The sequence below is a fragment of the Myxine glutinosa genome, chromosome 5, assembly GCF_964187855.1.
Source record: "Myxine glutinosa chromosome 5, kmMyxGlut1.1, whole genome shotgun sequence".
Classification (NCBI taxonomy): Eukaryota; Metazoa; Chordata; class Myxini; order Myxiniformes; family Myxinidae; genus Myxine; species Myxine glutinosa.
In genome coordinates, this window is record NC_136265.1 from 120,279,225 (window position 1) to 120,294,987 (window position 15,763).

General features: G+C 44.2%; 1 protein-coding gene across 2 annotated transcripts in view; it reads left to right on the top strand.

Moving 5' to 3' along the window:
- NEURL2 (neuralized E3 ubiquitin protein ligase 2) overlaps positions 1-11,760 on the top strand; it is a 36,686-nt gene extending 24,926 nt beyond the window's left edge. The window contains exons 2-6 of one of the 2 annotated variants that reach the window (XM_078778605.1): positions 1,989-2,153; positions 2,293-2,494; positions 2,587-2,779; positions 3,792-3,935; positions 9,674-10,130. In XM_078778605.1, the coding sequence (XP_078634731.1) occupies positions 1,996-2,153; positions 2,293-2,494; positions 2,587-2,779; positions 3,792-3,935; positions 9,674-9,789 (813 nt within the window). In that variant the 5' untranslated portion in view covers positions 1,989-1,995 and the 3' untranslated portion in view covers positions 9,790-10,130. Of the gene's footprint in view, positions 1-1,988; positions 2,154-2,292; positions 2,495-2,586; positions 2,780-3,791; positions 3,936-9,673 lie in introns of both variants that reach the window. The other variant, XM_068116409.2, reaches the window with a different exon arrangement.
- The last annotated feature ends 4,003 nt before the right edge of the window (positions 11,761-15,763 follow it).

The following is a 15,763-nucleotide window of genomic DNA, read 5'->3' on the forward strand; positions in this document are numbered from 1 at the left end:
GAGCAGCAGACATTTTCAGGGAAGTTTGTCATAACCAAGTCCAGAAGAGAAGATGCTCTGTTGACTGAGATCCAGGTCGGGAAATTGACAGATTGTGTCAGTCCCAGTGAGTCACAGAAATCCTTTGCTGAAGAGCCATGGCTGGTGAGAGAGGAACCCACACCCAGCCAACTGGCATGGTGACAATTGAAATCACCCACATATGAGGAAGAGAGAGTTGGGATGGGTAGATAGAAGTTGGTCCATATTATCAGACAGCGAGGTGTAGATGGAGTCATCACTGTTTGGTGGACGGTACAACACACATATGAACAAAAGGTGGGAGCGAAGGGGAAGCCGTAGCCAAAGGTATTCCTGGGGGTGAGGTGGAGAGAGGGCAGTGCAGGGCGAGTGAGGAAGAGAGTTTTTTATAAAGATAGCAACTCCCCCTCCAGGACGAGGCCTAGGTCTATCATACCGGAGGAGGGAGTAACCTGGGAGAGATACCAAGGAATCAGAGACATCATGAAGGAGGAAAGTTTCTGTTAAGCAGATCACGTCTGGTTTATCAGAAGCAACCTGTATGGAGAGATCAGTCAAGTTTGAGCGAAGGCCCCGGATGTTTGAGGTCCATACTCTTAAAGAAGAGGAAGGGGGAGCATCGGATACAGAACAGGGGGGGGAGCGGTAGGGTAAGATGTGGAAGAGGAGGAAGAGGTAGGGAGAGCTGTTGAAGGTGTGTCAGAGATTTCAGAATAGCTTGGAGAAAGGGAAGAATGGGGCGGACAAAATGTTTGATGGTGATTGGTTGAGGCGCAGTGAGGTGTTATTTGAGGAGGGGGAAGAGTGAGGCAGAAGGTTGAGGGAGATGAAGGTGAAAGTTGGAAGGGGGAAGAAGCGGGGAGGACGCTTTGAGGAGGAGGGGTGAGAGGGGAGTATAGGAGGGGAGGAGTGAGGGAGGGTCTTGGAGGGGAGGGGTGTGGGGGGAGTTTAGGAGGGAAGGGGCAAGGGGGGAGATCTGAAAAGGATGGGTGATGGGGAAGATTTGGAGGGGAGGGGCAAGGGGGAAGATTTGAAAGGGATGGGTGATGGGGAAGATTTGGAGGGGAGGAGCAAGGGGGAATATTTGAAAGAGATGGGTGATGGGGAAGATTTGGAGGGGAGGGGCAAGGGGGTGGATTTGGAGGGGAGGGGTGATGGGCAAGTTTTGAAGGGGAGGGGTGATGGGGAAGTTTTTGAGGGAAGGGGTGATGGGGAAGTTTTGGAGGGAAGGGGTGATGGGGAAAATTTGGAGGGGAGGGGTGAGATTGGATTTTAGAAAGTGTACGATTAATGGGAAACGAACATTTATTGCAAAATGAGTTTCTTGAGACCTTCGAATCAAAAATGCGTTTGAGGACGCTGAACGATGGGTGGAGTGCTGGAGAGTTTAGGGAATGTATGAAAGAGGCACTGTAACTGCAAGAGATGAAATTTTTTTTGGAATGAATAGATTTGGTGAGCAAGTCGAAAGCATCCTTTTATAGAAGAAGAAGAAAAAGGTGTTATAGTATATGACAGAATACAGTTCTTCAGGGGACAGTTGAAACATTTTTTAACGACGTGAACATGTGATCACGAACAACGTGGTCGAAGCACCAACAAACAAATAAGAACGAACAACGGATAAGAATAGAGAAGGTTTTTTTTTTTTTTTTTTTTTTTGTTAGTTGAGATGAAAACAGAGACAGAGACCGAACGTGAAACGTGAAAAATAGAGACCGAAACCCCTTCTCTATTCTTATCCGACCGAATAAAGAGACCGAATATCCGCTATTATAAACACCACTGGGGGCGCAGTAACACAATTATATAAATTAACAGGATTATAAATAATTACTTGACATATGTGGGAAAATTACACGGTACAGTTCACCAGATGATTACACAGTAGGGTTCACCAGATGATTATACGGTACGGTTCACCAGATGACCTGGGCGTGTAATCTTTGCGTTTTTGTCTTCCACAGTTTGGTTATGCTCAGCATATACGCAGGTGAGTTCAGCGATGATGACAAAGACACACAGCAGACATATGCTCGCTTCCACCGTGTACATGGACAAAATGTGATGCTGAGCGATGGACGCACGCGCTCTACCCGCTTGCACAGCTTCGCTGGAGGTGTTTGCTTCAGGTATACCGTAGTTGATCTCGCTTCATGTTTTTCAGCATATGATGTCATTCCTTTTGCCAGACCAATACAGCTCAACAACATACCAACAGAGAAGCAGCATTTACACTTTACAATGGAATGACTGGGTGTCCTTTCCCAGTGAGGAGCCACTCTGTGAGGGTCGCCCCTTTGTGGTGGAAATCGCGGAGAAGGAAAATGGTTGGTGTGGCCACTTGCGACTAGGCCTCACAAGCCGTGATCCGGCGAGGCGCCAGACCGTCCCGGAAAGTTCCCTGCCAGACATGGCCAACTCCGGTGAGGCCTGGATCGTGGCCATCACACGTGGTCTCAGCCTGCTGCCGGTCAGGGCCTGTTAACAAATGTTCATGTGATGTCATTGTAGGTACAAAATATTATCATCGGTGGCTGATTGTCATTGTTGTTGTGGCCCTAGGATAGTGGTGAAATGGGACCCACATTGCAGGTTGGCGAATACCTCATACCGCGGGAGAAGCTGGTGGGCCGAAGCCTTCCAGGGCGCTACAGCCATGTGCTAGATGCTGCCTTCCATACCGGAAGTATTCCAGCGACGGCCCGGGGTAGCCGTGTAGGTGTGCTGTACACCGTGTTGTCACGAGGCCCTCACGGTGTGTTTCAATAACATGTACCAGTTGTGTTGCCAATCATTCATACACATATCACATGTTGGTACCATAGTGCTGCTGGTTGTATTATACGAATGATGCAAACCCCCACTCCACATTCCCCCCCCCCTTCCCATGCCTCCTCCCCCACCCCTTCCCATGCTTCCTCCCCCACCCCTTCCCATGCCTCCTCCCCCACCCCTTCCCATGCTTCCTCCCCCACCCCTTCCCATGCTTCCTCCCCCACCCCTTCCTATGCCTCCTCCCCCACCCCTTCCCATGCTTCCTCCCCCACCCCTTCCCATGCCATGCCTCCGCACGCCTCCTCCCCCACCCCTTCCCATGCCTCCTCCCCCACCCCTTCCCATGCCTCCTCCCCCACCCCTTCCCATGCCTCCTCCCACACCCCTTCCCATGCCTCTTCCCCCACCCCTTCCCATGCCTCCTCCCCCCCCTTCCCATGCCTCCTCCCCCACCCCTTCCCATGCCTCCTCCCCCACCCCTTCCCATGCCTCCCCCCACCCCTTCCCATGCCTCCTCCCCACCCCTTCCCTTGCCTCCTCCCCCCCCCCCCTTCCCCTCCCCATGCCTCCTCCCCCCAAGCCCTCTCCCTCCCACAGATCTCTCAATGTCCCTGCTCTCCATCTTGTTCTCCCGCTCCCTTTATCATATGTTTTATGTGTCACTTTGTCTTTGTGTGATCAATGTTAGCTTTTACACGAGCCTCGACCTTGTATACAAAAAAAAAAAAAAAGTTAGGAATATGACAAATGCATTATCTGAGCAATTCACACAAAGAAGATGTACAGGGAAAGACAAAATAAGAGAAAAGAGCTGCTGCACATTGTTGATGCTGTATCTTGTAAAATGCGAGTCATCTAACCCTAACCCTAATATCTGCAAATAGAATCTCAACAACGTGGTGACTTACTAACATCACCCCCATATCATTCCCCAACTCCCTCCTCAATCCCTTCTTCATTTCCGATCTCATCGTGCCGTACACCTTGAGCAGGTGTGGCTTCCATGCACCTGCTCGTGAACGGGAGGCCCGTAGGACCGTGTGCCACTGAACTTCCCATCAGCAGGCCTCTTTGGGCCCTCGTGGACGTGTTCGGCTGCACCAAGGCGGTGCAGGTGATCGAGCTGGAATATGGAGGTGTGCACGGTCGGTCGTGAAAACGCTTATCAACATCAGCAATGGATGAAAACAAAAATATTACTAATTAATTAATAAAAATTAAATCAGAAAATTAAAATTGTGAAAAAATGATCACCAGGGCAGGTGCAGAATCTCTGAAGAATTAGCCAATCAGGTGTAGAATCTCTGAAAAATTAGCTAATCAGGTGTAGAATCTCTGAAAAATTAGCAAATCAGGTGCAGCATCTCCGAAGAATTAGCCAATCAGGTGCACAATCTCTGGAAAATTAGCCAATCAGGTGCAGAATCTCAGAAAAATTAGCAAATCAGGTGCAGCATCTCCGAAGAATTAGCCAATCAGGTGCAGAATCTCAGAAAATTAGCAAATCAGGTGCAGAATCTCTGAAGAATTAACCAATAATATGCAGATTTCTGAAAAATTAGCCAATCAGGTGCAGAATCTCTGAAGAATTATCCAATTAGGTGCAGCATCTACGGAGAATTAGCCAATCAGGTGCAGAATCTCTGAAAAATTAGCAAATCATGTGCAGAATATCTGAAAAATTAGCCAATCAGGTGCGGAATCTATGAAGAATTAGCCAATCGGGTGCAGCATCTCCGGAGAATTAGCCAATCAGGTGCAGTGTCTCTGAATAATTAGCCAATCAGGTGCAGCATCTCCGAAGAATTAGCCAATCAGGTGCAGAATCTCTGAAAAATTAGCCAATCCGGTGCAGAATGTCAGAAAAATTAGCAAATCATGTGCAGCATCTCCGAATAATTGGCCAATCAGGTGCAGGATCTACGAAGAATTAGCCAATCAGGTGCAGAATCTCAGAAAAATTAGCAAATCATGTGCAGAATATCTGAAAAATTAGCCAATCAGGTGCGGAATCTAGGAAGAATTAGCCAATCGGGTGCAGCATCTCTGAAGAATTCGCCAATCAGGTGCAGCATCTCCGAATAATTAGCCAATCAGGTGCAGAATCTCTGAAAAATTAGCAAATCAGGTGCAGAATCTCTGAAGAATTAGCCAATCATATGCAGAATATCTGAAAAAGTAGCCAATCAGGTGCAGAATCTCTGAAGAATTAGCCTATCAGGTGCAGCATCCTCGAAGAATTAGCCCATCAGGTGCAGTATCTCTGAAAAATTAGCCAATCAGGTGCAGAATCTCAAAAAATTAGCAAATCATGTGCAGAATCTCTGAAGAATTAGCCAATCAGGTGCAGATTTTCTGAAGAATTATCCAATCAGGTGCAGCATCTCCGAAGAATTAGCCAATCAGGTGCAGAATCTCTGAAAAAATAGCAAATCAGGTGCAGAATCTCTGAAGAATTAGCCAATCAGATGCAGAATATCTGAAAAATTAGCTAATCAGGGGCAGAATATCTGAAGAATTAGCCAATCATGTGCAGCATCTCCGAATAATTAGCCAATCAGGTGCAGAATCTCTGAAAAATTAGCCAATCGGGTGCAGAATCTCTGAAAAATTAGCTAATCAGGTTTAGAATCTGACAAATTAGTCAATCAGGTGTAGAATCTGAAAAATTTGCCATTCAGGTGCAGAATCTCTGAAGAATTAGCCAATCAGGTGCAGCATCTCTGAAGAATTAGCCAATCCAGTGCAGAATCTCTGAAGAATTAGCTAATCAGGTGCAGCATCTCCGAAGAATTAGCCAATCAGGTGCAGAATCTCTGAAAAATTAGCAAATCAGGTGCAGAATCTCTGAAGAATTAGCCAATCATATGCAGAATATCTGAAAACTTAGCCAATCAGGTGCAGAATCTTTGAAGAATTAGCCAATCATGTGCAGCATCTCCGAATAATTAGCCAATCAGGTGCAGAATCTCTGAAAAATTAGCCAATCAGGTGCAGAATCTCAGAAAAATTAGCAAATCAGGTGCAGAATCTCTGAAGAATTAGCCAATCATATGCAGAACATCTGAAAAATTAGCAAATCAGGTGCAGAATCTCTGAAGAATTAGCCAATCAGGTGCAGCATCTCCGAATAATTAGCCAATCAGGTGCAGCATCTCCGAATAATTAGCCAATCAGGTGCAGTATCTCTGAAAAATTAGCCAATCAGGTGCAGAATGTCAGAAAAATTAGCAATTCATATGCAGAATATCTGAAAAATTAGCAAATCATATGCAGAATCTCTGAAAAATTAGCTAATCAGGTGTAGAATCTGAAAAATTTGCCATTCAGGTGTAGAATCTGACAAATTAGCCAATCATGTGCAGAATCTCTGAAAAATTAGCTAATCAAGTGTAGAATCTGAAAAATTAGCCAATCAGGTGTAGAATCTGAAAAATTTGCCATTCAGATGTAGAATCCCTGAAGAATTAGCCAATCAGTTGCAGAATCTCTGAAGAATTAGCCAATCAGTTGCAGAATCTCTGAAGAATTAGCCAATCAGTTGAAGAATCTCTGAAAAATTAGCCAATCGGGTGCAGAATCTCTGAAAAATTAGCCAATGAGGTGCAGAATCTCTGAAAAATTAGCCAATCAGGTGTAGAATCTGACAAATTACCCAATCAGGTGTAGAATCTGAAAAATTAGCCAATCAGGTGTAGAATCTGACAAATTAGCCAATCAGGTGCAGAATCTGAAAAATTGGCCAATCAGGTGTAGAATCTGACAAATTAGCCAATCAGGTGAAGAATCTCTGAAAATTAGCCAATCGGGTGCAGAATCCCTGAAAAATTAGCCAATCGGGTGCAGAATTTCTGAAAAATTAGCCAATCAGGTGTAGAATCTGACAAATTACCCAATCAGGTGTAGAATCTGAAAAATTTGCCATTCAGGTGCAGAATCTCTGAAGATTTAGCCAATCAGGTGCAGAATCTCTGAAAAATTAGCCAATCAGATGCAGAATATCTGAAAAAGTAGCGAATCAGATGCAGAATATCTGAAAAATTAGCCAATCTTATGCAGAATATCTGAAAAATTAGCAAATCATGTGCAGAATATCTGAAGAATTAGCCAATCATATGCAGAATATCTGAAAAATTAGCCAATCATATGCAGAATATCTGAAAAATTAGCTAATCAGGTGTAGAATATCTGAAAAATTAGCTAATCAGGTGTAGAATCTGAAAAATTTGCCATTCAGGTGTAGAATCTGACAAATTCGCCAATCAGGTGTAGAATCTGAAAAATTTGCCATTCAAGTGTAGATTCTCTGAAGAATTAGCCAATCAGATGCAGAATATCTGAAAAATTAGCCAATCAGATGCAGAATGTCTGAAAAATTAGCTAATCAGGTGCAGAATCTCTGAAGTATTAGCCAATCAGATGCAGAATATGTGAAAAATTAGCCAATCAGATGCAGAGTATCTGAAAAATTAGCCAATCAGATGCAGAATATCTGAAGAATTAGCCAACCAGATGCAGAATATCTGAAAAATAAGCAAATCATATGCAGAATCTCTGAAAAATTAGCAAATCAGGTGTAGAATCTGAAAAATTTGCCATTCAGGTGTAGAATCTCAAAAAATTAGCCAATCAGGTGCAGAATCTTTGAAAAATTAGCTAATCAGGTGTAGAATCTAAAAAATTTGCCATTCAGGTGTAGAATATCTGAAGAATTAGCCAATCATATGCAGAATTTCTGAAGAATTAGCCAATCAGGTGTAGAATCTCTGAAGAATTAGCCAATCATATACAGAATCTCTGAAAAATTTGCCATTCAGGTGTAGAATCTCTGAAAAATTAGCTAATCAGGTGTAGAATCTGAAAAATTTGCCATTCAGGTGTAGAATCTCTGAAGAATTAGCCAATCATGTGCACAATCTCTGAAGAATTAGCTAATCAGGTGTAGAATCTGAAAAATTTGCCATTCAGGTGTAGAATCTCTGAAGAATTAGCTAGTCAGGTGTAGAATCTGAAAAATTTGCCAATCAGTTGCAGAATCTCTGAAAAATTAGCCAATCGGGTGCAGAATCTCTGAAAAATTAGCTAATCAGGTGTAGAATCTCTGAAGAATTAGCCAATCATGTGCACAATCTCTGAAGAATTAGCTAATCAGGTGTAGAATCTGAAAAATTTGCCATTCAGGTGTAGAATCTCTGAAGAATTAGCTAGTCAGGTGTAGAATCTGAAAAATTTGCCAATCAGTTGCAGAATCTCTGAAGAATTAGCCAATCAGTTGCAGAATCTCTGAAGAATTAGCCAATCAGTTGAAGAATCTCTGAAAAATTAGCCAATCGGGTGCAGAATCTCTGAAAAATTAGCTAATCATGTGCACAATCTCTGAAGAATTAGCCAATCAGTTGAAGAATCTCTGAAAAATTAGCCAATCGGGTGCAGAATCTCTGAAAAATTAGCTAATCAGGTGTAGAATCTGAAAAAATTGCCATTCAGGTGTAGAATCTCTGAAGAATTAGCCAATCATGTGCACAATCTCTGAAGAATTAGCCAATCGGGTGCACAATCTCTGAAAAATTAGCAAATCAGGTGTAGAATCTGAAAAATTTGCCATTCAGGTGTAGAATCTCTGAAAAATTAGCCAATCAGGTGCAGAATCTCTGAAAAATTATCCAATCAGGTGCAGAATCTCTGAAAAAGTAGCTAATCAGGTGTAGAAACTCTGACAAATTAGCCAATCAGGTGTGGAATCTCTGAAGAATTAGCCAATCATATGCAGAATATCTAATTTTTTTTTTAGCCAATCATGTGTAGAATATCTGAAGAATTAGCCAATCAGGTGAAGAATCTCTGAAAAATTAGCTAATCAAGTGTAGAAGCTCTGACAAATTAGCCAATCAGGTGTGGAATCTCTGAATAATTAGCCAATCATATGCAGAATATCTAAAAAAAATAGCCAATCAGGTGCAAAATATCTGAAGAATTAGTCAATCAGGTACAGAAGCTGTGACAAATTAGCCAATCAGGTGTGGAATCTCTGAAGAATTAGCCAATCATATGCAGAATATCGATTTTTTTTTTTTAGCCAATCAGATGCAGAATATCGATTTTTTTTTTTTTAGCCAATCAGGTGCAGAATATCTGAAGAATTAGCCAATCGGGTACAGAATCTCGTAAAAAGTTTCCAATCATGTGTGGAATCTCCGAAATTAGCCAATCAGGTGCAGAATCTCTGAAGAAGTAGCCAATCAGGTGCAGAATCTCTGAATAATTAGCCAATTGGTATCACACTTTATAAAGACAACATTTCTGTAACGTCCTGGTAGAAAACAATAATATTCTCACAAGGCACTGTTCGTAAATCTCCCTCAAACACAGGTACATTTATCTACTAACTGTGATCATCGGAGGTAGTTTACTTCACAACAGGTGGATTGAATGATCACCAGGGCAGGTGCAGAATCTCTGAAGAATCCTGAATGAATGATCCGGTGCGAAAATGCACAATGTTGCCGACTTTTTGATTGGAGGAAAATGCTCAGCCAATCGAATCAGTTCAACCCAAGTATTGCAAAACCCTCCATGGATTCAGTTCAAACATAGCGCTCTGTCCCTGGTTTATCTGCATCACGTGGTATCGCCAATATTCTGATTATAACTCGGTATTTTAATTTTTTTGTGCAGAAGAAAAACTGCTCAAGACCTTTGGTGTTTACAAAATGTCCCGATAAGACCCTTGAGCGGAATAAGATCAGAACGAACCAATGAAACACTAGTACACAGATGTATAAATGTTATAAAACTTTTCCATTTTCATAACATAACTTGCACCCACCTGCTCTTCATCTCTTCCCAACCTACCCACCATCACATGATTTTTCAGTTCCGAGTCTGAAAACTCTGTGTCGACAGCTCATCCAGAGAAGGGTCTCTCACAGAATGGACATCGACGACCTGTCCATCCCCGAAGCGCTGAAAAACTACTGCAAACTCGAATAAAGGTCTTGATGCAACACCTGTATCCATCCACTTCATTAAATGGCGTTTATATTCATGACGTCACAATGGACACTTTCATCACTACAATTATTTACCATTACCGGTGATGAGGAATAACAAATGGTACCATTTGTTGAAAGTTTTGTTCAAAGGGCAAAGAGAGAATACTAGAATAAAAGACCCGTCGCTTCACTGATGAGAATATCAATATTTGTGTAATTACAAAAAAAAACTCAACAAAAAAGGATTCTTGGGACATTCTGCCCTCCGTGCGGGGATAACCAGCATCGCAAGTTGGCATTTGCAGTTTTGACATGTGTTCCCATGTGCCCATACACACAAACCGACTTTTTCTTTTTGGATCACAAACATTCCCGGGAGTTCCCTGAATTCACCGTAGTTGGATTTATTGAAATCCGTTAATCCGTTCTTAAGTTATAACACGACAGACAGACACAGCTCCTTTTATAATACAAGTGGGCCCCCCGTTGGTCCGTTGGACCAAATTGTCATTGGTCTTCACCGCCTTGTGGCATACATACCTACCGGACTTGGGGGTCTTTTGGGTCTTCTGAGTCTTTAGGGTATTTTGGGTCCACGGGGACTTTTGGGTCATCTGGGTCGTTTTGGTCCATGGGGACTTTTGTGTCATCTGGGGCTTTTGGGTCCTTGGGGACTTTTAGTTCTCAAAGTGTGTCAATATCGTTGGCACTACTGGAGAAAAGGAGGGATGACATTTAATAGCCGACTTAATGAGACAAAACAGCAGAATCAGCAGAACAGAAGAGTTGGAGGATGTGTTGGAGGACCTACATAGTGACACCTAGTCTAACTCCAGGTCTTCAAACCCAAGTCCCAATTTATAGAGACCGAGTCGACAACTCTTCTTATGAATTCTTCCTGAACACAAACACAACCTGTCCACCAAGTTTTGTCTGAATCGGTCCACATATTTTTGAGACATCCTGCTCACAGACAGAAAGACGAGCAGGGGTTGAAAAAGAACCTCCGTCCACCTTTGGTGGCAGAGGTGAAAATGGCAACAAACTGACAGTTGTACCACAGTTGGACACAGAAAACAAGGGGAGTGAACGAACAGGCACGGGGCAGTGGGGAGATTGAAAAGGTTGCATTGGGAAGAGTTCCTGAGGATATAAAGATCAAATTATGGATGAGGGATGAGATGGTTCGGTACAGCTTGCTTGAAGCCTGGAGGTAAATGCAAATGAAGTGTGAAGGCAATTCCACAAACTAAAGAAAAGTGTGAAGAAGAGGTTGAGGAGAGTGAGCTTGGATATTGGAAGTTTAACTAGGATGAGGTTATTGGAAGAACTCATGTGTCCCGGTGGATCTGGGGAGGATTGTTTGAGGGCTGAGCGATCAGAGTAATCTAGACTGGAGGAGACACCATCGACATGTCTGCAATATGAGAGAAACAGGCCTTGCACTTCGGCCTCACCGCACAGAAGCTCCAATAATATTGAGAGCATTATATTCCACAGAATCCAAGAGATGATTTTGGGGCTCCAACCAATAGGGGACAGCAGTACGTCAATACAAAACCAAACGACTGTTGAGGGAATGCGGGAGGCCCCGGGAGTGAAAGTTTCCACGTAATCAGATTGAGATGCAGTGGGAACGCCAGAAGTCATAGGAGTTGTGGGTCAGAGAGTCCTGGAGTCTGGATTTGATAAAGTAAGACCAAGAGGAAGGCCAGTGAAGACCTGGAGATCTACAGGAACCGAACATTGAGGAAGTTTCAACCAGACAATGCTGGCATCCGGGACCCGTTGAAAAGCGGAACGCATCATCAACTCAGAAGAAACAGAACAAGACAGGGGATCAATAAGGTGTTACAGCAAGATTTTTGCTGAAGGTACGTTCTTATGAAATGCCCAAGTGTTTCATAATCAACATATGATTTACACAAAGATTGTACTTTTCAATACAATAATAAACTAGATGGTATTCATAGAATACTTACCCTGCGTAGTCAACTTTTTGTGAGCCAACTCTTCTGTTTTTGAACATTTTTTTCCTTTGATCCAATATGGCTGCCAGACCACGTGAGCGATGACATCATAAATTTATACTCTCTAATATAATTGTTGCATAGATCACGCTCAATACATTTCAAACTGATCAGACTAAGCGTTGTCCCTGTCGAATTATGACGTCATAATTATGGCACCAATGACGTCATCGTTAACAACACCTATTCCCCATATGGAGTTCTTTACAATGAACCATGTTCAAAAAAAATTCATGCAGGGGTTTTGGAGATATAGAGGTACAACATTTTTCAGTTTTTCCAAGATGGCACCTGTACAACATGACCTGTGACGTCATGATTATCATTAAAATATTCTACATGAGGAGGCGCTCCTATGGTGAAAATTTCGTGTTCATCAGACCAACAGTTGCTGAGAAAAAAAAATTCACAATGATCGGATGGATGTGTTGTATTTGTCGAAGATAAGTGTTGTACTTGTTGAATTATGACGTCATAAGGAAGGCACCGATGACATCATCATGAACATATCTTATTCCACTGGGGCAGCACTTGACAATGAGCCATGTTTCAATTTTTTCCATTGAGCGGTTTGGGAGATATAGAGCATGGAGGTGTAAAGTTTTTCCAAAATGGCGTCCATACCACGTGACATATGACGTCATTATTATCATTAAAATATTCTACAGGTGGAAGCGCTCCTACAGTAAAATTTCGTGTCAATCGGACCAACGGTTGTCGAGAAAATGAATTTTTAAAATGCAGACACGTACGGCACAGATACGCACCTGAATGCTTAACCTCGTTTTCGCTTTGCGAGCGCAGGGTAAAAATCTTGTATTAGTTAGGTGAGGGTAAAGTCAGGGGCGGATCCAGGAATTTAAAAACGGGGGGGGGGGGGGGTGCATGGAACAATAGCGCTGGGGGGGGGGGGGGGGTTGAAGGGGGATCTTGGGGTCTTCCCCCAGGATTTTTTTTTTTTAATGGATCGTCAGAAACGGCATTTCGTGCGTTCTTGGAAGTTTCTGCAGTTCCTTGCGTTCTTCTCTGGTCCAACAGTTCAACAGATTCGCGATGACTAATGGTCATATAGAGGAACTGGTGAAACGACTTGCCCAGCTGTTCCTTCTGCTATAAATTGATGAAGTGTGTGTGTGTGTGTGTGTGTGTGTGTGTGTGTGTGTGTGTGTGTGTGTGTGTCTGTGTGTGGTGTGCATGCATGTGGCATGTTTTTTTGTGTAGTTCCACTGGAGCTTTCTGATATGTAATTTCTGATTTGTGTAGTTCTCGCAAAATGATTGTTTTGATCTCCTGAGTTAATTAGGCTAATTAACTACAAATAATCCAGAAGAATTCCCATGTTTCTAAACGCACGCCATGTTAAGGTGTGTAGAGCAGCTTAATAGGAACCGCCATGGCATGCCATTCTCATTACTAAATAAATAACAAAAACAATGATATAAATATTGTAGTTGTGGATAACGAGAGGGCGAGACACTTCGTGGCTTGATCAAAGCTCCTTTATTCCAACAGAACTAACCTCATACCGGAAGTCACGCATCTTTTATAACACAAAAACACTCGTCAGGGGGCGTGGCTCCAACAACCGAGCGCACGCCACGCCCATACCATCGATAGCCCCACTGGTCCCGTGCCGGTAGATTATGTCTCAATGGGGTAACCCCCACAATATTTTACAAAGCATTTATTCCAACTCAAGCACTGCAGCAGGCAGGTGTGCTGCAAGGCCATGAAAGCCGATGAAAATTTGGTCCATTTGGATCAACGGGCTCACTCCTAGTTATAAAAGACCTGCGCACTCCCATAGTGTGAAATGATGGCGATGACAGACTGTGTGCTGGGCAAAGCCCGGCACCGCCATGCGCCGAGGTTGTGAAGCTCAAAGCGGGGGATTCTCCCCACAAAGCACGGCACCACCATGCGCCGAGGTTGTGAAGCTCAAAGCGGGGGATTCTCCCCACAAAGCACGGCACCGCCATGCGCCGAGGTTGTGAAGCTCAAGGCGGGGGATTCTCCCCACAAAGCCCGGCACCGCCATGCGCCGAGGTTGTGAAGCTCAAGGCAGGGGATTCTCCCCACAAAGCCCGGCACCGCCATGCGCCGAGGTTGTGAAGCTCAAAGCGGGGGATTCTCCCCACAAAGCCCGGCACCACCATGCGCCGAGGTTGTGAAGCTCAAGGCGGGGGATTCTCCCCACAAAGCCCGGCACCACCATGCGCCGAGGTTGTGAAGCTCAAGGCGGGGGATTCTCCCCACAAAGCCCGGCACCGCCATGCGCCGAGGTTGTGAAGCTCAAGGCGGAGGATTCTCCCCACAAAGCCCGGCACCGTCATGCGCCGAGGTTGTGAAGCTCAAGGCGGGGGATTCTCCCCACAAAGCACGGCACCACCATGCGCCGAGGTTGTGAAGCTCAAGGCGGGGGATTCTCCCCACAAAGCACGGCACCACCATGCGCCGAGGTTGTGAAGCTCAAGGCGGGGGATTCTCCCCACAAAAAGATCAGATCGGACAGCGGAATGTGAATTATTTTATTAATCGATATCTGATGTCACGATATTGTAGCGACCCTTGGGTCCCCCAAGCGAGACCAGCAACAGAATCTCCTTGCTCCAGCCGGTGACGTAACCGGCGGGCAAACCACGGCGCCGGGATGGCCGGTCACGTGACCACCAAAGCGTGCCGCGCGTGCGGTTGTAATCCTTTGCACCTGTCGGTCACGTGACCACCAAAGCGCGCCTCGCCTGAGAGGCGTGGCTTTCGGTTTCGGTTGTGCTTTCTGGTTTTGATATATATGCAGCCCGATAAACGGGCTTTTCAGAGTTCCCGAGTTGGTTTTTACAATAAACATCTTCTCGGACGAGTTTGTGTCTTGCCCGTCACTTCGTCCGTCTCAAGCAAGAGCCCTGCCCTTCAATATCATGCTTTGGATGGTGGATTTATGTGATGAAAGTATGGTTTTTTACCGTCGCACTTGGAGTGTTTTATCATTAAGCAAAAGTGATTTAAAAGCCCTGAGCGTTGGTAAGCCGCCTGAAACGTTCGTCGTTCAAAATAATCTGGACACGAGGGCTGTTCCAGGATATTCAGAGCTTATAATTAATCAAAAATTCGGAGGGGGGGTGCGCACCCCCTGCACCCCCCCCCCGGATCCGCCCCTGAAAGTACGCCTGTCTGGAAAGGAGGGGCAAAATCATTCCATCTCTGTCTATTACGTACATCCTCTTCGGTCCTTTTGTCCACTATTCTGAACATTTTTATGTAGAATATTGTCCCCTAGAGCCTAGAGGCCAAGACCATCAGGCAAAGAGCTCATGGTGTGGATGTTCAGGATAACGACAGGTAAGCAAGACTGAGGATGGAACATTAAACGGGGCGAAGCGAGGGGGTTGATTCACCTTCCTCAACAGGGGCCTCTTGCCCCAACCTTACCTTATCTCAAGCTGAAGTGTTTAAACAATCAAGATCATGTCATTGCTCACCTAAAATCCACCTGCTCTGCATATTGAGTGAGGACAACCGTCACGATTTCCTAACGGTGGTTGTACTTCAATTACATAAAACGAGTGGGCACCTGGACATGCACATCGTGTACACGTCTGGGTCGAGAGCGTACATCACATGGACGTCATTTACCTGCGCTGAGCAACAAACCCACAATAACTTCATATATTTTTTGCAAAAATGAAAATAAAACAAACGTTGCATTTGCCTTAATCTGAAATGCATAAGGAATTATTTTTAAATCTCTGAAATGAACATTAATAGGGATAACTCACCGAAACCCCTGGGAGACAAAAATCCCGGTAACTCAGAGTGGAAATAAAAAACAAATAAATGGCATTTAATTGGGGCCGTTGCCATGGTAACTGATGGAAGTTGTATCATGACGAAAGAAATTCTTGTGTATTTGGACTGTACATCATTGTACAATGAATCTGACTA